Below are 20,244 nucleotides of genomic sequence, written 5' to 3'. Positions count from 1 at the left end.
ACTTAACAGGTAAACCTTGAGATTGCCAAAGTTATCACTTACATCACGTAGCCTATAAAAACATCATCTCCCAATAAAGAAACATAGCTCAGAAACCTAAAATTAATACAAAAAATATAAGCATATGTGGCAAGTCAACAATTTGAACCTTGCAAGGAAGCTAAACATCTAAGAGCATTTACAGCCAGGTGTCCCAAACCCTCCTCAAATGCTTGGGACGAGCCGCCCAATCACTAATCGGTCATGATTTTTTATTCAGACGGACGTCTCAAATGAGCCTCAGACGCCCGGACTGACCGGCGCCCTTTATATCCAGCCAAAATATGGGGTAGATATGAGGGCGTCTGGGCACGCCCGCCATGCCGGACCCGGCCCATACTGGCCCATCCGACCCCACATATATTCGTCCCCATCCGCTCTCCGAAGCAAACTCTAGCCACTTCACTTCACTCCCCTCTGCCACCCGAGCTCACCTCCGGCGGTTTTCAGCCTTCTGCGCCATGGCAGGCAGCGAATCGGACTCCGACCAGTCCGGATCCGTCGACCAGGGTGTCATCCCGTGCGGGTTGGAGAAGACAATGGTCGTCCGCATTGCACTCCGCCGCTCCTGGGAGGACAACGATCGACCGATGGACGGACCTGTCCGCCGCGACTCCATAGCTTCGGCTCACCGGACGCTTGGGTCCTCTGGGGCTGGATCCTCGCGGTCCTAGCAGCCGGAATCTCACCGGTCGGGCAGATTATGAGTCCCATCGGGACCGGGCGGGCCGCCGTGGGAAGAAAGGATAAGGGCCGCCAAGGTCCGTATCGCGGCGGAAATGGCGACGGCGCGGGCGGCCGCATAAGAGGAAGCCATCCGCGTCTACATTGCGAAGAAACGACAACGGATTAACACGTGTGCCCTCGCCCGAGAGCAGAATGGGGCTGTCGGTGCGATGGCCGGACTGCCACCGAAGGAGGAGAAGGCGGACAGTGACGGCGAGGACAACTCCGGCGACGAGCAGATCCGACCTGATCCGTACTACGTCTTCGACCGGTACTTCCGCGAGAAGGACGACAAGGACGCTGGGAAGGGCATGAGCAGCCGTGGATGAACTCCCCCATAACGAGACATGCCAAATTTGGGTAGTCTGATGGCATGTTTAGTTAGTAGTGATGGAGCAGCCGAACGATGTATGTGCATCGACGTAGTTGTACGAGTTTCTATGAGTTTGTTGGATTTTTTTTTGAATTTTTAGAGTTTGTTGGATTTGAGATATGATAATAGAGGTGTCCGGATGTGGATTACATTATTTAAGGGGGTGTCCGGTCGGTGCCTGCAGGTGCATCCGCGAGCGTTTGTGGGACGGCTGTAGATGCTGTAAGCTACGTTATGTTAGCAAGTTTATAAGAGCAATCACCTCCCCAAAAAAAGTTTATAAAAGCAATCGCATGAATTTACGCACATCTGCGTGTGCTCACAAGCGGCTAAAATTGCTAAGACCGGTACCAACCCCTGTCACGGTCGTCTGCTTGGACCAACCAAGCCCGGTCGCCGTTTATAAAACCTGCCTCCGACCCACGCACAGCCGAACCAACCGCGCCGCAACCACACCTGCACAAGAACGGCCCCGAAAAGAGAACGGCCCGAACAAAAATAGTCTTTCCATCCCGTTGTCTTGTCCGTTCCTTGGTTTCGTCGCCGCCAGCCCCCCGGCGATCTCCGCGACCGCGACCCGCCGCCGCCGCAGATCTCGCCGAGGAAGCCGCGCTCGGTTTCCCCGACCCGTCGGGACGTCCGCGCCTATAAAACGCGGCCCTCCGCTCCCGGCTCGAGCTCCCCGAGGCCGAGGCGCTCTTCTCCCGCCCCGCCCCGCCCCGCCCATGTACGTGCCGTGTCGCCCCTCCCCCCGCTACCTTCCCCCCTTCCGCGTGGATGCGATTCGCGGCGCGGCTCGTAGCTCGGAACGCAATGGAGCGCGATTTCGCTCCCTGTTGCTCTTCCTTGATCTCTTTTGCTTGCTTATTTTGATTCGATGCGTGTACTGATTGCTCAATCGACCATGTGAGGGCTTACTAACCTTGGTGTTCTGTTGTCCTGGTGCGGAGCAGAATGGCCGCGTGCACGTCTCAGCAGGCGCTCATCTCCGTCAAACCTCGGTGCGCTTCCGCCAGCTTCGGCCCCGACAGGAGGGCCGGCAGTGTGCGCTTTGTTTCAGCAACGAGCTGCTGCCCCGGCAGCCGGAAACTGGGCTTGGTCTGCGCGTCGAATTCGCAATCTTCGGTGATTGAGCCGGCTAAGCTACCGTCCAGCCCCGAAAGCGGCAGCAATCCCAAAAAATCAAGTAATCTTCTTAAGTTCTGGCTATGCAGCGGTACGCTCTGTTTTGCCTGCTATAATATCAATTCTTCATGTGCTTTTAGGTGAGGCTGCACTGATATTGATTCGGCACGGGGAATCATTGTGGAACGAGAAAAATCTGTTTACTGGCTGCGTCGATGTGCCCCTGACCCCCAAGGGTGTCAATGAGGCGATCGAGGCGGGTAAAAGGATATGCAATATCCCAGTTGATGTTATATACACCTCATCACTAATCCGTGCTCAGATGACCGCCATGCTTGCCATGATGCAGCATCGTCGTAAGAAGGTTCTCTACCTTCTTTTTTTCTCTATCTGATTTGTAGTGGAAGCATTCTGTATCTGGATATTTTGAATCAATTAGTATTATATTTAGAGGTCTTCATGTCTGTGATAATAATACCAGGTTCCAATTATTGTGCACAAGGAGAGCGAACGGGCACACCAGTGGAGTCAGGTATACAGCGAGGAGACAAAGAAGCAGTCCATTCCTGTAATAACAGCTTGGCAGTTGAATGAACGAATGTAAGGGTTCGCTAATATCTTATAATGGTTGTTTCATAATTAGATTTCTAATTCTGCATATAAGATATAAACTAATGCTGTGTCTCAAAGGTATGGTGAACTGCAAGGTCTTAACAAGCAAGAAACGGCTGATCTGTTTGGCAAAGAGCAAGTTCATGAATGGCGTCGTAGTTATGACATTCCTCCCCCAAATGGAGAGAGCCTAGAGATGTGTGCAGAGAGAGCAGTTTCTTATTTCAAAGAGCAAGTAAGGATATGTTTCAGTGCTGTTAATTTAGTTGGATCTTTGGTTGGAGATGGTTTAGCTTGTCTCTTGGCTTTGAATACATATCAGTTTCTGCTTTTCTGTCATCTGTTATCACCTAACGTGATATAAAATCAGCAGTCTGCATTCAGCTTTGATTTGCCGTTCCCAGTTTGTAACATATTTTAGAGGATTGCAACCATCATATATTTTGACCTGCAGATTATACCTCAGCTTGTGTCTGGAAAGCATGTTATGATTGCTGCCCATGGGAATTCACTCCGTTCAATTATAATGCATCTGGACAAGTTGACTTCTCAAGAGGTGATATTACTTTGTATCTAGTTTATTTACGCTTTCCAATCAGCCATGTTTTAGTGAGATACTGTAGATACTAATGCATTAAGACGCCTTCCTTAGGTAATAAGCCTTGAGTTGTCGACCGGCATTCCTATGCTGTATATATTTAAGGAAGGGAAATTTATCAGGCGGGGCAGTCCCGCAGGACCTTCTGAGGCAGGCGTCTATGCTTATACAAAGGTAAGAGTCTTCTCTATTTTCTAACTGCAATGAATTGGGTGCAACAAAATGCTGATTTCATGTTCAGTAACATATCTTGACCATCATCTGACATTTAAAGCTTACTACTATATGCACAACTATAATCAGAAGCTAAAGCAACTAACGGCATCTTTTCTTTTACTCCAAGCAAAACTATAAAACAGCAAGCGTAGTTTTTGAGGTGAAGTGGGATTCATCATTTTTCTTATATGTGTGCAGATCAATACTTGAAATTCACCAGTATTTGTTATTTAATTTGTATAGATGAACATGCTAGCTTTTTAAATGTTCCATAATTTGAATCTGAAGAAATCAAATTTTGACTGCAGAGTTTGGCCAAGTATAGACAGAAGCTTGACGGCATGGATCAGTAAGACGGTAACCACTGTAAGCAAACATTTGCTATTTTCACAAGTATAGCACTAAAAAATGCATTATTCCGAAGATACTGCTCTAATATCGATCCTTTATCTTGAATGGGTATGCAGGCTTTATTTTGCAGCGGTGGTCGACTCGAGGCACCCTCACTCGTCGAACATGCATTTCTCCCACCAAAGAAGTGGGTTAACTTCACATACTATTGAGCACTAGTAACCTTGAGATGTAAGGAGTTTGCTGCAGTTTGTAGCTTCTCCTCTGCTTCTTTTGAAGCCATTGCAGCTTGTAACAGGAAAATGTAGGGAAAGTATAGGCTGCGGCCTGAAAGATTAAATGGGGATAAAATTCTGGTCAGCAGTATGTTCCACTCCTTTTGTTCCCCACATTCTATAGATGCGACTTTACGACAACTTGGAATTGAATGTTTTTGTGTTGTTGGGTACTGTCAGAAATGATACCGTGTGATCAAAACAATAGGGTTTAATCCACCATTTGGGCTCCTATTCTCCAGCCCATATAAGCAACACAAGCGCCCAGCCCAGATCACCCCTGTTTTAGTTGCAGGCACCGGCCTGTCTTTGTCTTTTGGCCCAGCTTCAGCAGCAGACCGGCCGGGTTACAGAAAACAAACATGAAGACGAAAGATTAAAAAACTGTTAGCCTTGATCCAGAGAAAGATTAGAAAACTGTTTGCCTTGATCCAGAGAAAGATTAGAAAACTGTTTGCCTCGATTCAGAGGCGCGGAAATCAACCAGCGTATAGTATGGCGTCTGAAGTTGGAAAAGTGTGGGTGATAGAAAACCTGTGGATCTGAGCTGAGGTCAACGTTGGCACTAGATGGAAAATATGCACCGTCCACATGTGACCAGAAACTTGAGCTGGCACATCTTATCTACCAATGCCCGCTGTTTTGACCTGTTCATTCATATTTTATTTACCGCCCCACTCCCCCCTAGCACGGCATGGCATGCATCTCTTCGTGACATTTTTTTTTTTTTGCGGGTATCTCTTCGTGACATTCAAACACACATCATACTGTACTTAATCCAGCAGTACCCAGACACATTCCAGGAGCATCCTAGGGAGTCCGATTTGATGCCTAAAAATCACAGTGCTCATATCACGACACACTTCAGTTGCTAAAAATCAAAAGTAAAAAAGCCAATTTAGCTACATATCAATCGACTGACTTTCGACTTCAGGGTCAATCGATTTTTGAATGAAGGAGAAGGAAGAAGGGAGGACCTCACCGGAGAGAAGGAGCTCACCGTCATCATCCCAGTATCTATCTTAGGGTTTAGGGGTGGGGGGGGGGAGGGTGGACGGCGGTGGTGGGGGTGGTGGCGCACTTCGTCGGAGAAAAATTCCAATCGCGGACGGGGCTAGAGGGATGGCCGGGGGCGGCGGATAGACCCGCGGTGGGGGCGGTTCCGAGGAAGGCGGGGTGGTGAGGCGGTCGCGAGAGGCAGTGGTCGGCGGTTAGGCCGGCGGCACATTGGGCGGTCTAGGAGGGGAGGAAGAAGAAGGTCCAAGCGCCACAGGATCTTCATCCAACGGTCCACAAATCGACTGACCCTAACTGAGGAATTTAGTCGACTGATGTAGCCTCTCCAAAAAATCACATACAAAAAACAGCAAGAGGCCCAGAAGAAACCAAAGGGGGTGCACATCCATAGCTAGCATCGTAGGCTCCCTCCCAGAGCAAATCGACTTCTTCTCGTTTTCCTTCCCTAACCCTAGGTGGCTAGGACAAATTCTTCTATCCAAACTTCAGACGGCGAGCCCGTGGATTCGCCTTCCCTCTGCTTGCCGTTTTCGGCAGCCGGTGGTAGGGAGGAGAATCCCGGTGTCTCCGCTCCGGTTAGTAGTTTAGGTTGGGGCTTTCTATCCTCGGAGGTGCGGTGCTCGGGCGGATGGCGGCGCTACTTCTTCGAGTTTGTCTTCCCGGCTCTAAGACCCGACGAACACCACGCCTCACAAGCAGCCATGGTCCAGACACGAGCACCACCAGATCCAGATCGGGATCGGGGTCAAGGGCCCAGGCCGCAGCCGCCGCGGAGGTAGCACCACTGGACGGTGCCCTGCCCTCCACCCTCGCCAGAGGACCGAGCTAGTGTCGGAGCTCCGCCGCACCACGCCGCCAAGCCGCCGCCGAGGGAGAGAAAGGGACACGCCAGGGAGAGGCCCAGTCGCAGCCAGCACTGCCCGGGCTTTGCCCGACACTGGCCCTCGGCGGCGGTGAGGGGGAAGGGAGGTTGGAGGGGGCCGGCGGCGGGGGAAGTTAGGGTTCCCCTGAGTCGCCTTAGAGACGGACCGAGGGACGGGGGGAGAAGGGTGTGTGTTGACAGCCAGCTATACTTCCCCTTAACTTTAATAATATATTCGGATCATTTTCGCAACAACAAAAAAAACACCAGGCGCCCGTTCATTCATTTTTGAAGCCCCGGGCTACACGATTCCCTCCCCGCCACCCATTTTCGCCCCCACTTTGCCTCCTGCGCCCACCACTCCACATTTCGCTCTCGCCTTGTTGCCTGCCCTGCCGGGCTCCGTGGGGAGGGGGAGAAAAACAAGAGCTGCCGTTTTACGACAGAAGAGAGACAGGCGAGGCGCCCGTCCCGGACGAGGGTCCATGCATCACGCCGTCCCCTCCTTTTTACCGCGACCGCGACCGCCAGCGGCTGAATGTCAACCCACCACCACCACCACAGCCTCAGCAGCAATGCCGTCCCCCGCGACATCCCCAAGCCCGCCTCCGCCGACGAGCTCGCCAAGAATGGCAAGAAGAAGAAGTCCTTCATGTCCAACATCTTCCGCAAGAAGGGCCGCAGCGGCGCCGGCAGCTCCGACAAGCGCCCGCCCTCCCGCCGAGACCGGGACTTCCTCTTCGGTGCGTCGCCGTCGTCTTTTTTCAGCGCCGGAGGATCGCCGGTCGGCCTCCTCTGTTTCTGACGGTTGCGCGGTCTCCTTGCCATGGCAGATTTGGAAGAGAAATACGGCGAGAGGGAGAGGGCGGACGCCGCGGCGGCGGCGGAGTTCGTGGACGCGTCCCCCGCCGTCCGCAAGAGCGTCTCAGGTGAGCTCTCGTCGCCTTCGGGAGAAATGTGCGTATGCTCGTGGTGATCCATGGATCACATTGCGTTTCTTTTTTCCTTTGGTGTCATGTCACAGATCGGCATTGCGCGAAGCGGATCGAGAGCCTGACCCTGAGCTGCCTCGACTCGCCCAACAGAAACGTCGACACGCGGGAGTACAGGTAAAAAATAAGAGAAACATGATTTTTTTTTCGTCTGAACTTTTGGTCTGAAAGAAGCGGCTGATCTTGTCGAGATGATGGCATTGTGTTGCAGGGTGTTCGTGGGCACGTGGAACGTGGGCGGGAGGCCCCCTAACAGCAGCCTCAACCTAGAGGATTTTCTCCAGATAGAAGGGCTACCCGACATATACGTCCTAGGGTACGTACGTACAGGATCTCCCTGCAATTTTTCAATGAAATTATGATCGATGCTGCACATTTTTTCATATGAATTATGATCTATATGCGCATGCAGGTTCCAGGAGATCGTGCCGCTGAACGCGGGCAACGTGCTGGTGGTGGAGGACAACGAGCCGGCGGCCAAGTGGCTGGCGCTCATCTACCAGGCGCTCAACAAGCCCCAGCAGCAGCAGGCGCAGCAGGACCAGCCGTCCTCCGGCGACGAGCTGTCGCCGACGGAGTCCGTCGCCTCCTCCTCCTCCTCCCGGGCCCGCCCGTCCATCCCCAGGTCCTCCAGCAGCGGCACGCTCTTCTTCTCCAAGCCGACCCTCAAGGCGCTCAGCAAGAGCTACCGCGTCAACAGCGCGCTCGTCAAGACCTGCACCTGCATGGCCGACCCCTCCACCATGCACCGCCGCGCCAGGGAGATGCGGGACTTCATCTACCGCGTCGAGGCCTCCCCGTCCGCCGCCGACGACCCGGACCCCTCCTGCTCCTCTTCCTCCTCGTCGGCGATGACGACGCCCGCGGCACCCGAGGCCGGCGGCATCGGCGGCGGCGGCATGAGCTACTGCCTCATCGCCAGCAAGCAGATGGTGGGCATCTTCCTGTCGGTGTGGGTGCGGCGGGAGCTGGTGCAGAACATCGGCCACCTCCGGGTGGACTCGGTGGGGCGCGGCATCATGGGCCGCCTCGGCAACAAGGGCTGCATCGCCATGAGCATGACGCTGCACCAGACCAGCGTGTGCTTCGTGTGCAGCCACCTGGCCTCCGGCGAGAAGGACGGCGACGAGGTCCGCCGCAACTCCGACGTCGCCGAGATCCTCAAGAGCACCCAGTTCCCCCGCATCTGCAAGGTCCCCGGCCAGCGCATCCCCGAGAAGATCATCGACCACGAGTAAGCCAATCCCATCACCCACCCACAGCAAAATGAAACAAAATCATAGGCTCTGTTTGTGCTCGCTGATGTTGATTTCATCTGTAAAAATCCAGCCGGATCATATGGCTCGGGGACCTGAACTACCGGGTGGCGCTGAGCTACGACGAGACCAGGGTGCTGCTGGAGCAGAACGACTGGGACACCCTGCTGGAGAACGATCAGGTACCAAAATGGTGAACTGCATTTCAGATTTTTCAGATATGCTACAGTGGCAGCAGCCAAAAACCAAGCAGATTCTGCCGGCTGACAAGAAACCTATTTATCCATGGACAGCTGATGATCGAGAGGCAAGCAGGGAGGGTGTTCAAGGGGTGGAAGGAGGGCAAGATCTACTTCGCGCCGACGTACAAGTACAAGCTCAACTCCGACACCTACGCCGGCGAGACCACCAAGTCCAAGAGGAAAAGGAGAACACCCTCATGGTAGTTACCAGCAGAAAAAGAACTGTCGATGGATCTGAACCATGAAATTTTCAGGTCATTGCCAAACTCTGACGTAAGGTTAACCCCATCTCCATGTCATGTCGATGCAGGTGCGACCGGATACTGTGGCACGGCAAGGGGATAGAGCAGCTGCAGTACATCAGGGGGGAGCACCGGTTCTCCGACCACCGGCCCGTCTGCAGCGTCTTCGTGGTCGAGGCCGACGCCGACAACGGGAGCAGGATCAGGAAGGGCTACTCCACCCTCGACTCCAGGGTCCACTGCGAGTCGCCGTTGCCGATACCGCAGAGACACAGCTTCTACGACTTTTGACCTGTTATAGTGATCCTCTTTTGTCTATACTTCTATAGGTTACACAAGGATCAGAAATGTCTCTAGTGAGAGGAGGGGCTGAAAGTTTTTCAGCTTTCATGCCTAGTACTTTTTCTTGCTGACTGAAATGTAAATGGTGGCTTCTAGCAGATAAACAAGTTGTTGCCAACTCCTTGAGCTTTTAACACTAGCTAGTACTCCCTGAGGAGTAAATAACAGTAGAAAGGGTTGAATAAGAAGACAGAAGTCCGGTCAATGCGAAGTAAACATCAACTTTGATGTGCTAAGTTAAGAAATGGCGGAAAGGCGATATTCAGATTTACCAAAAAAGGAGAGCAGGATATAGCATGCACTCCAATAGTTTTGAAAGAGCAATAGGCATACAAAAACTGAGGGTAGCAAAGTATTTTATCATTGTTACCGTTTGATAGGTTCATTTGTTGCCAAAAGGTTCTTCAAACAAGGTCACAAGGGGGCCGACTACAAAATAAGCCAGGCAACACTTCCCCCTTGTGTGTTAAAAGGGTTGTTATCACTTTTAATGTTCATCTGTTCGTGGGAATTCACTGTGGTGGGAGCTCATATCAACATTGGAATGTACTTGTCATGCTGATAGCTTCAAGGATCAGATGAACTGCCACTTTTGCCTGCTGATGCAATACCTTCCCCTCGCGAGCTTGTCAATTTTACAGTGCTTGATTCGGTCTCTGTTTCTTCTTTCTTTTCAGACCCAGTCTCTGTTTCTTCTTTCTTTTCAGAAACGGTCTCAGTTTCTTCCTCCTTTACAGATTCAGTCGTATTTTCTCCCCTCTTCCCTGATGAAGTCTCGGTCTCTTCCCTCTCCTCAGATGCAGCCTCGGCATCTTCCTTCTCCGATGCAGTGTCTGTTTCTCCACTCTTTTCAGATGCAGCTTCTGTTTCCCCAATCATGTCAGATGCAGTCTCTTCAGTCTTCAAACCCGAGTCACATTGTTGAGACCCGTGGTTCTTCATGCGATATGGCTCTGCAGCAAGAGCCGAGTTCTCGGGGCTCCAGAATAATGGCATCTTTTTATCATCTTCTCTCATCCTTGCAGCATAATCATTTATGTTAAAAGTGACCGGGCTTCTACCGCCAAATGCGCATTCTAACTCATCCAGGTTGAAAAGGTCTTCCATTATCTTGTCAGTTTCAGGTCTATCCGAGTACACAAATTTGACCTTATTTTTCGTTTTTGGCTCAAGAAGGGGACTTGCCATCTGCATTCAGATGTAGTACTTAGTTCTGGAAACAGGTACCGATAGTTATAGATAACACTGGATGCTTCATTTAATTTTATATGATAATATGCTATAACTGTTACCTTTTGACAGAAACTCCACAAGACCAAAAAAAGAACATGAAGAAACAAATACGAGGTGTTTCGAATTTAACAAGAAAATTATAAGTACACATCTACCGTGACATCTTATATTGGAAGTCTACAAGCAAAGAGGAGAACAAACATATGCTTAGGTACTAGATATGGAACACATCATCCCTATGTTTCTGATTAAGTAACGCTGCGTGTGACATTGAGGTAGATTATTATAACCCAGCTTTTGCCTATTTTTCCGTTTGGCTAACCAACATTTTTCTGCTTTCATGTGTTTTTTTTGCGGATTATAAAATAAGGTTAAATAGATAAAAATACCGGATCTTTTTCTATTAACGCTGTGTATTTTCCGTTTGGCTAACCAACACAGTTCAGCAACGGCAGCCTAAATAGATAAAAATAAGATGGTTAAAGATTTTACAAATCATACCTTCCAAAAAGACTCAAAAAACTTGGGAGCATTATAAAGAATTGCCACACCCAATCTTTCAGGATAATGACCTTGTAAGACATCTGCTGTCAACTTTGTCACTAGAAGTGACACATTAGGCAAGCTGAAGCCAGCAAAATCAATCAGCCAAACCATCTGATCCTGTCCAGCTGGAAGATTTAGAATTGCATTCTCCATACAGTATACCAAATACCTGATCTGCCCTTTGGACTTCTTGGTATTCTGAAAATGAGCTACCAAAATTAGAGTGACAAAATAACACAATCTAATGTGCACACATATGCACATTTTGATACAAAAAGAAAAAAAGAGCATCATTAAACCTGGCATCCAGGCCGCATGACAAGAATACTCCGTCCACTCTTGTCGAAATAATCACTTCGGTAAATTTTACCAGTCATGGCTTCACCCGATATCTCATCCTGTATCACGAAATTTAAATTAATAATGTGTATCAAATACTACGCCATCAGACCTACTACAATAATGCATCAACTATTCAGCTGTTTCACAAAGCATACTACAAAGATCCAAAATGGTATAAGGCAAATCACTTGTACCACATGGATACATGACATGCTATTTCTTTCGAGAAATATAGGTTTGCTTAAGTCAAAAGGTGGGGACGGCTCACCCAACGGATCTCATCCGGCTTATACTCTGAACGCCATTTCAAGGTTTTCATAAGCATTTTGGTAGCCTTCCTCACGTCCCAGTTCCTTGCTATCAGGTACCTCGCAATTGAACCATCTGAGCAGTATAGTGCAGATTTTCCAGATAGTTGTCCTAGAGCAGCTCTAACTTCACCAATCTAACAAGGAGGAATACAAAAATGAGAAGGAAAAAAAACTGTTTCCGCGCACAATAGGGTAAAGAATATGAGTCACATGTAAGCAAAATACTCAACCCAGGTGATATTGGATCACCTTGGACAGCTGCTGCTCATATAATGCTGCTTCTTTCGCATGGCCATTACTTGCACTGCTCTCTGAGCTCATAATTCTGTCTTGCTATTCCCTATCATAATACAACATGAATCACTTGTAAGAACTGTAAACTGAGTTGGAACAAAGAGAATGCCAGTATTTAGATGATCTGAGGAACAGTATAATGAAGATAAAAAAATTCTAGCAGATAGTGACTACGCTTAAAGGTTGCAGTTATGCTAGTTTGCACCCAATTTGCAATGACAAACCCATTGCCAAGCATATATATTACCCACCACTCACACCCACCCAAAAAAGTACAGTTCATACAGTATAATCTCGCTGGTAACTATGGCAGATGATACTCAGAAGCTAGCTAAGAAACTTATGGAGGGCCATACAGCAGGAGGTGATCTAGTATCCTTGAGTGTGCCTTGCACAGCAATTGAGAACATGGTGGTAAAGACTGGGTGAAGTGAAAGTGACAGAGGGAAATAGAGCATTCTGTTGGTCTCGTCTCCATAAAGCATAAGAGTTCATCGACGCCAACCAACTCATTTTTTTCTCAATTTATATGGTTCAATAGTCTGTACAAGTAGACCTGTAACTGAAAGAATGAGAAAGTTACTGAGGCTGGGGCATGTTTTCTTGTGCATGAAATTACTACTCCTGCAGTATGGAGCAATATTTGTGTGTATGTTTAAAACCTACATAGATCGTCTTTATCTTCTACTTGTATGTTAATCCAATCAGACAACCAAGGAATAGTATACAGAAAACATAACGGACAAGGATACAATGTTCACATCAGCCAGGAGATCTTGATGTTGAAGCTGTCGTGTCAGCTATGAACACTATCCAGTTAGTTATCCCGCAGGAGGCAGCAGAACAGCCCAGCAGCAAACAAGACTCCCAAATTCCCACTGCCGGCCAACAAAAACTACGAGTAGCCAGCAAGGAACCACTCCGGAACGGCAAAATTCAGAACATCAACTGAACAGGCTTATGCCCGAAAAAGGAAACAGATCAACAGGCAACCTCGAGTCCTCGACCCTCACCAGGAACCGTCCAGATCCCTCAACAATCTAGCTAAACCGTTTAAAGAGGGGGGATTGCGGAGCAGCCAAATTCCTGAAGCAACCTCCCCAATCTGGCTTGAAACCGCAGTAAACGAATACGGCCAAGAGCCAGAAAACCCCAGTTCTTCCTGCCTGCTCGGGACGGCGCCCGCCGCAAGAACCAAGGAACGCCGTCGAAATGGCACGCGCCCCAAGACGGCGGGGTTAGCTCCCCCGGAAACGCCGCCGCGGGCAGGAATGCAAGATCCCACCCAGCCACGCCTGGCCTCGAGCTAATAAGCCACGCGCGCCGGGACCAGGAGATCCCGCCAAGCCGAGAGCTTTCCGGCACATGCGGCAAATCGTCCGTCCGCCCAAAAAGGGCAAGCAATCTTTGTTCCGGAGAAACAAAAAGGGCGCTAAAAGCGAAACTGGTGCTCAATCGAAGCTGCCGGCGAGGTTCTCGGCGCTCACCTCGGCGACGGCGATGGCGACGGCGAGGCGGGGAAGGCGGAGCGCGCGAGGGTCGGTCGGGTCGGCCGAGTCGTCCTCTCCTCTCCTCTCCCACCACGCCTGGGAAGCGAAGACGCGAGTGGGACTAGTAGTCTTCGTTCGGTGAAGCCGAATCTGCTTCCCGTCGATACGTTCGGGAAACGGAATAAATCGGACGGCTCACGCGCGGCTCGATCCCCTCGCGGTGGGCCATCGGACGGCCGGGCCCGCCCCGCGTGCTGGGCGGTGAACGGGACAGGCGGAAACGGAAAACTATTGGGCTTGTCGGGAGGCCGTGAGCTGTTTTCCCGTGTTGTTTACTGTGCTTGTTTGGCGCTGTGATCAGGGGATCGGATCGGATTGGGCGGTTAAGCGTTGAGGATAATGATATGAGAACATGCTACTGCCATGGTCCGTTTTTCTTGGAGGCAGTAGTAGAAACTAGCTATGCCCGCGCGCGGCGACACGCCGCGCCCCATCAATACATTATGTGTGTCGTGGTATTTTTATTTTGTGTGAGAATTTAGACCAAAAACATACTTTTATGCACATATGTTTGTAGTCACGGAAACGAAAGTCATGCATTGAAGTAATTTGAAAAATATACATTTATCATCACCATATTTATATAGAAAGAAACACTCCAGAAATTTCGGAAGAAGCGGTGTCAAGAGTCTCAACACAACCACACCTTACGATTTTAGCGCGGGAGACAACTACGTGCATGGGAACATGTGGTCATATCATGCATCCATGCACACGTGGTTATATCATGCACCACGTTAGTTATCATACAAAAGGTAGCAATGTAAGAAGCAAACCCACTGATCTCTACACCCACTAAGGGCATTTACAATGGGAGAGGGGCGCTTTTTTGGGTGCTTAGAACATTATAAAAAAATTAACCAAGGAAGAAGCGCCGATGGAGAAGTCTGCCTACTGGAGCACTACTGTAGTCGGTTGAGGATCTGATGCGCTCGTTAGAAAGGATCACGTGAAAAAAAAGGAGGCCAGGCACCCAACGACTGGCTTGGCATCCATGCCAGCTATAATCCTCGGAACGTTCAGGATTTTTACGAAACGACCAACAATTGGAACCTAGCGCCTTATCTTAGCACCTGCATTGTAGATACCCTAAACGGCGTAACTTGGATCACACATCAACAAACAATTGGCAATCCACCCAAGAAAATGTGCCCAACAAAATCCCTGAATAATTCAACATAGATTAGTCCAATGAACACAAACAGAAGTTCAAACACAAAAACCACTTCGAAAAAGCGAATCAAAGATAGACATATTCATCGAATGGTAAAATAAATTTTAGACAAACAAATACCATTTTGTGAATAATAACCAAATGGAGAAAACAGGCAGCACAAATAAAACAAACAAAATGGTACAATATGTGATTTCAGTAAAAAAATGTAGAAGTTTTCACTAACCAAATAAAGCAATTGTATAATCAATTAACTAAATAGAGAGTCGAAGATAGACAGATTCATCGAGTGATAGAAGATTCATCAAGTGGTAGAATACAATTTTGACAGATAATTACATACCAATTTAAAATAATAGCAAAATGGGAAAATTGTGCAGCACAAGTAAAACAAATAAACTAGTTACAATTTCAATAAAAAAAATGTTGGTAGAAGTTATTTCACTAACTAAATGAAGCAACTGTATAATCAATTAAGTGCAAATAGGCATTGAACAATCAGTTGTATCAAGTAATACTCCTATTATGAGAGAAATTGATACTTAGTGGAAGAGATCCATGAATGTTTACAGCAATCTACAAATCAGATTCAGACTTGGGGGAAAATTATGTCTAGAAACTACATTTTATACCAATTTATTTAAGGAAGACCATACGTGTCCAAGATTGTCTATTATCTAAGCACTAAGCAAGTTTGGAGCATGATTTTGCCGAGACCTCCACAGATGTCATTTCATCACAAAAATTGGCACGCATGTGAAAGATACATAAATGTTTGTTGCCAAAAAGTTTCAGATTTTTTTGATTTCTAAAAAGATTGATTTTACTGTAGCAAAGGATGCATGTGAGCTCGAGCTCACATACTCCATGCCCCTATACATACACATACACACGTATATATAACTTCTAGAGTTGTAATCACACCAGGAATAAATAAAGTAAACAACAGCCACGTAACATGCCCATGTTTTTTTTCTTCAAAGAAGTGTCAAGATCGGAGCTCTGTCATTTCTATTAGGATGAGTGAGAAATAGTACATAATCAGACTACAGATACGGCAGGCTTTAGAAAGCACACGAAAAGCGGCACTGATTAAAAAAATGATATAGTCAAAACGACAACGACAAGAGAGGAAAGCACACAGAAGAAACAATGTCGTACGGACTGTTCCCCAGCCAGCAAAAAACACTAAACTTACCAAGCAAAACTGTACGCTAGTTCAAAAAATTTGAAACAAAAATCTAGGCACACCACTCATTTCTACACAGCCATATACCAAAATAATACACGTGCCATATTCATATTTACCCATGGGTCATTTTCAGCCAAGTGGTTTAACCTTAGAGCAAAAACTTGGTTAGATATAGTGGTTTTGGTATGTGCGGTCTAGCCTACGAAGAATATTGTTGGTTTATCAACGGGGGTAAATATTAGAGTTACCCCTAAGTTTCAGCAGATTTTTTATTATTCAATTTATGCAAACTGTTGCAATTTTTACCCTTTTAATTTATTTATTTATTGCGTTCTGACTAGTCGGCCCACATGTAAGTGTTGACTTGGATGCCATGTGGGTTGGTTAATTTGGCCAACCCGTTTTCTTTCGGCGCATCCGGTTTTTCTTTTCGGTTGTTTCAACGAGTCCAACCATTGCAATGGTGTTTTGCGGGCATACTATTGTTGTTGGTTGCCTCTTCCTCGCCTGCATGGGGTTGTTCATCTGCATGCTGGAGTAGCGGCGCTGCTGGTGTAGTAAGCCCATGCTCACGGGTGGACACGAAGCGAAGATATGTCGAGTGTGCGTTCAGCTCGGGAGTGACAGAGGACAAAAGAGGAAGATGGGAAGAGGTGAAACAGGAATAAAAAAGGGCTCACCACGAACATGCCAGGACGCCTTGCCGAGCTAGGGGGGCTAAAAAAACAATGACACCATTGTCAATGGAGGATATCGAAGCTGACCCTCGTGCGGTCGTGGCTCGAGGAAGAAGGGCTGCTCAGGAACAGCTATAAGAGCTTCGTCACCACACTGAAAAGTCAATAAGGGGAGAACAAAGAGCGGGGACGTGACTGTAGCGATAGATCAATTGCCGTCCCAACAGGCCAGAGACGAGGAAGAAGAAATGGGTGATGGTGATATAGGGCTTCCCGAGTCGATTCCTCCGATGAAGTTGCTCCGTGGGCCAAGATGAAATCTCATAGACATGAAGGCGTTGATGTTGTCGTGTGCTCCAAGGCATGGATAGTGGCTGCCATGCTTGGGGCTCTAATTGTTATGGCCACATGAAAAAAGTTGGTACCGTTAGAACAGGAGCCCAACAAGCGTTTGGAGAAATAAACTAGCCCATTTGGCAAGCCAAGTCAATACTTACATGTGGGCCATGTTGGAAATATGCCCTAGAGGCAATAATAAAATAGTTATTATTATATTTCCTTGTTCATGATAATTGTCTATTGTTTATGCCATAATTGTATTAATCGGAAACCGTAATACATGTGTAAATACATAGACCACAACATGTCCCTAGTAAGTCTCTAGTTGACTAGCTCATTGATCAATAAATGGTTATGGTTTTCTAACCATGGACATTGGATGTCGTTGATAACGGGATCACATCATTAGGAGAATGATGTGATGGACAAGACCCAATCCTAAGCATAGCACAAGATCGTGTAATTCGTTTGCTAGAGATTTTCTAATGTCAGATATCATTTCCTTAGACCATGAGATTGTGCAACTCCCGGATACATTAGAAATGTTTTGGGTGTATCAAACGTCACAACATAATTGGGAGGCTATAAAGGTGCACTACAGGTATCTCCGAAAGTGTCTGTTGGGTTGGCACGAATCGAGACTGGGATTTGTCACTCCGTATGGCGGAGAGGTATCTCTGGGCCCACTCGGTAATGCATCATCATAACGAGCTCAATGTGACTAAGGAGTTAGCCACGGGATCATTCCTTACGAAACGAGTAAAGAGACTTGTCGGTAACGAGATTGAACAAGGTATGGGGATACCACGATTGAATCTCGGGCAAGTAACATACCGATGGACAAAGGGAATTGTATAAGGGATTGACTGAATCCCCGACGTCGTGGTTCATCCGATGAGATCATCGTGAAACATGTGGGAGCCAACATGGGTATCCAGATCCCATTGTTGGTTATTGGCCGAAGAGATGTCTCGGTCATGTCTGCATGGTTCCCGAACCCGTAGGGTCTACACACTTAAGGTTCGGTGACGCTAGAGTTGTTATGGGAAATTGTATGTGGTTACCAAAGGTTGTTCAGATTCCCGGATGAGATCCCAAACGTCACAAGGAGTTCCGGAATGGTCCGGAGGTGAAGATTTATATATGGGAAGTCCAATTTCAATCACCGAAATGGTTTCGGGGGTTATCGGTATTGTACCGGGACCACCAGGTGGGGCCACCTGCCCCGGAGGACTTAATGGGTTGAATATGGGAGGGAACCAGCCCCCTAGTGGGCTGGTGCACCCCCAAGGGCCCAAGGTGTCTAGGGTTGGAAACCCTAGGGGGAGGGGCGCCTCCCACCTGCTTGGGGGGCAAGTTTCCCCTTCCTGGCCGCCCCCCTCTAGATGCATCTAGAGGGGCCGACCCCCTCTTCCCTCCCCCTATAAATAGTGGGGGGGAGGGCAGCCGCAAACCTTCCCCTGGTGCAGCCCTCCCCCTCCAACACCTCCTCCTCCTCCGTAGTGCTTAGCGAAGCTCTGCCGGCGAACCACGAGCTCCACCGCCACCACGCCGTCCTGCTGCCGGAGTTCTCCCTCAACTTCTCCTCTCCCCTTGCTAGATCAAGAAGGAGGAGACGTCCCCGGGTTGTACGTGTGTTGAACATGGAGGCGTCGTTCGTTCGGCGCTAGATCGGATCTTCCGTGATTTGAATCGTCGTGAGTACGACTCCATCAACCGCATTTTTGTAATGCTTCCGCTTAGCAATCTTCAAGGGTATGAAGATGCACTCCCTCTCTCTCGTTGCTAGCATCTCCTAGATTGATCTTGGTGACACATAGGAAATTTTTGAATTATTACTATGTTCCCCAACAGTGGCATCATGAGCTAGGTCTATGCGTAGATTCTATGCACGAGTAGAACACAAAGTAGTTGTGGGCGATAATTCTATGCACCTTGATTCGGCGGCATTGTGGGATGAAGCGGCCCGGACCGACCTTACACGTACGCTTACGTGAGACAGGTTCCACCGATTGACATGCACTTGTTGCATAAGGTGGCTAGCGGGTGTCTGTCTCTCCCACTTTAGTCGGACCGGATTCGATGAAGAGGGTCCTTATGAAGGGTAAATAGCAATTGGCATATCACCGTTATGGCTTTTGCGTAGGTAAGAAACGTTTTGCTAGAAACCCATAGCAGCCACGTAAAACATGCAACAACAATTAGAGGACGTCTAACTTGTTTTTGCGGGGTATGCTATGTGATGTGATATGGCCAAAAGGATGTGATGAATTATGTATGTGATGTATGAGATTGATCATGTTGTTGTAATAGGAATCACGACTTGCATGTCGATGAGTATAACAACCTGCAGGAGCCATAGGAGTTGTCTTAATTTATTGTATGACCTGCGAGTCAATGAAAACGCCATGTATTTACTTTACTTTATTGCTAACCGTTAGCCATAGTAGTAGAAGTAATAGTTGGCGAGACAACTTCATGAAGACACGATGATGGATATCATGGTGTCATGCCGGTGACGAAGGTGATCATGTCGCGTCTCGAAGATGGAGATCAAAGGCGCAAGATGATATTGGCCATATCATGTCACTTTATGATTTGCATGTGATGTTTGTCATGTTTACATATTATTTGCTTAGAACGACGGTGGCATAAATAAGATGATCCCTCATTAAAATTTCAAGAGATGTGTTCCCCCTAACAGTGCACTTTGCGAAGGTTCGCTGTTTCGAAACATCACGTGATGATCGTGTGTGATAGATTCTTGATGTCTACTACACAACCTTCTTCTTGTAGACGTTGTTGGGCCTCCAAGTGCAGAGGTTTATAGGACAGTAGAAAATTTTCCTCAAGTGGATGACCTAAGGTTTATCAATCCGTGGGAGGTGTAGGATGAAGATGGTGTCTCTCAAACAACCCTGCAACCAAATAGCAAAGAGTCTCTTGTGTCCCCAATACACCCAATACAATGGTAAATTGTATAGGTGCACTGACTCGCTTTCGCTACGGCTCTGGTGGGTTCCGTTCCCTTAACCAAGCCACTACCTATGGGTCGCCGGCTCATTCTTCAACAGGCACGCAGTCAGAGATCACTTTCCCCTCCCACTGCTGGGGAGCTCAGCACGGTTTCACGCCTGTCCAGTGCCGGAAGGTCAAGGAAGTTGGTGAAGTGATGACAGGGAAGCCGGCGACCGAAGCCCCGGTGAACGGCGGCCGTAACTATAACGGTCCTAAGGTAGCGAAATTCCTTGTCGGGTAAGTTCCGACCCACACGAAAGGCGTAACGATCTGGGGATACAAATGCAATATGGATGGTAG

General features: G+C 48.2%; 3 protein-coding genes across 4 annotated transcripts; 2 read left to right on the top strand and 1 right to left on the bottom strand.

The window, feature by feature from the left end:
• The first annotated feature begins 1,569 nt into the window (after window positions 1-1,569).
• LOC123130957 (2,3-bisphosphoglycerate-dependent phosphoglycerate mutase 1) lies at window positions 1,570-4,456 on the top strand. Its single transcript, XM_044550743.1, has 9 exons — window positions 1,570-1,865; window positions 2,092-2,324; window positions 2,404-2,627; window positions 2,745-2,863; window positions 2,954-3,110; window positions 3,330-3,431; window positions 3,528-3,647; window positions 3,998-4,055; window positions 4,157-4,456. Exons 2-8 carry the CDS (start codon window positions 2,093-2,095, stop codon window positions 4,040-4,042), a joined length of 999 nt encoding a protein of 332 aa, XP_044406678.1. The 5' UTR covers window positions 1,570-1,865; window position 2,092; the 3' UTR covers window positions 4,043-4,055; window positions 4,157-4,456.
• Window positions 4,457-6,517: 2,061 nt separating this feature from the next.
• LOC123128347 (type I inositol polyphosphate 5-phosphatase 5) lies at window positions 6,518-9,249 on the top strand. The gene is made up of 8 exons (XM_044548325.1): window positions 6,518-6,937; window positions 7,028-7,123; window positions 7,219-7,303; window positions 7,398-7,502; window positions 7,599-8,420; window positions 8,516-8,624; window positions 8,736-8,884; window positions 8,995-9,249. Exons 1-8 carry the CDS (start codon window positions 6,733-6,735, stop codon window positions 9,215-9,217), a joined length of 1,794 nt encoding a protein of 597 aa, XP_044404260.1. The 5' UTR covers window positions 6,518-6,732; the 3' UTR covers window positions 9,218-9,249.
• A 358-nt stretch (window positions 9,250-9,607) lies between these two features.
• Window positions 9,608-13,650, bottom strand: LOC123128348 (phosphatidylinositol transfer protein 3). Of its 2 annotated transcripts, none has more exons than XM_044548326.1 (6): window positions 13,482-13,650; window positions 11,950-12,040; window positions 11,658-11,834; window positions 11,347-11,445; window positions 11,003-11,245; window positions 9,608-10,456 (listed from the first exon to the last, which is right to left on the bottom strand). In XM_044548326.1, exons 2-6 carry the CDS (start codon window positions 12,019-12,021, stop codon window positions 9,836-9,838), a joined length of 1,212 nt encoding a protein of 403 aa, XP_044404261.1. In that variant the 5' UTR covers window positions 12,022-12,040; window positions 13,482-13,650; the 3' UTR covers window positions 9,608-9,835. The 2 variants fall into 2 exon arrangements, with proteins under 2 accessions (XP_044404261.1, XP_044404262.1); XM_044548327.1 differs by lacking the exon at window positions 13,482-13,650 and adding an exon at window positions 13,008-13,284.
• Window positions 13,651-20,244: the final 6,594 nt, after the last annotated feature.

This window comes from Triticum aestivum, chromosome 6A (genome assembly GCF_018294505.1).
Source record: "Triticum aestivum cultivar Chinese Spring chromosome 6A, IWGSC CS RefSeq v2.1, whole genome shotgun sequence".
NCBI classification, from domain to species: Eukaryota; Viridiplantae; Streptophyta; class Magnoliopsida; order Poales; family Poaceae; genus Triticum; species Triticum aestivum.
Note: the sequence above shows the minus strand (reverse complement) of the source record. Positions and strands in the feature narration are given on the sequence as shown.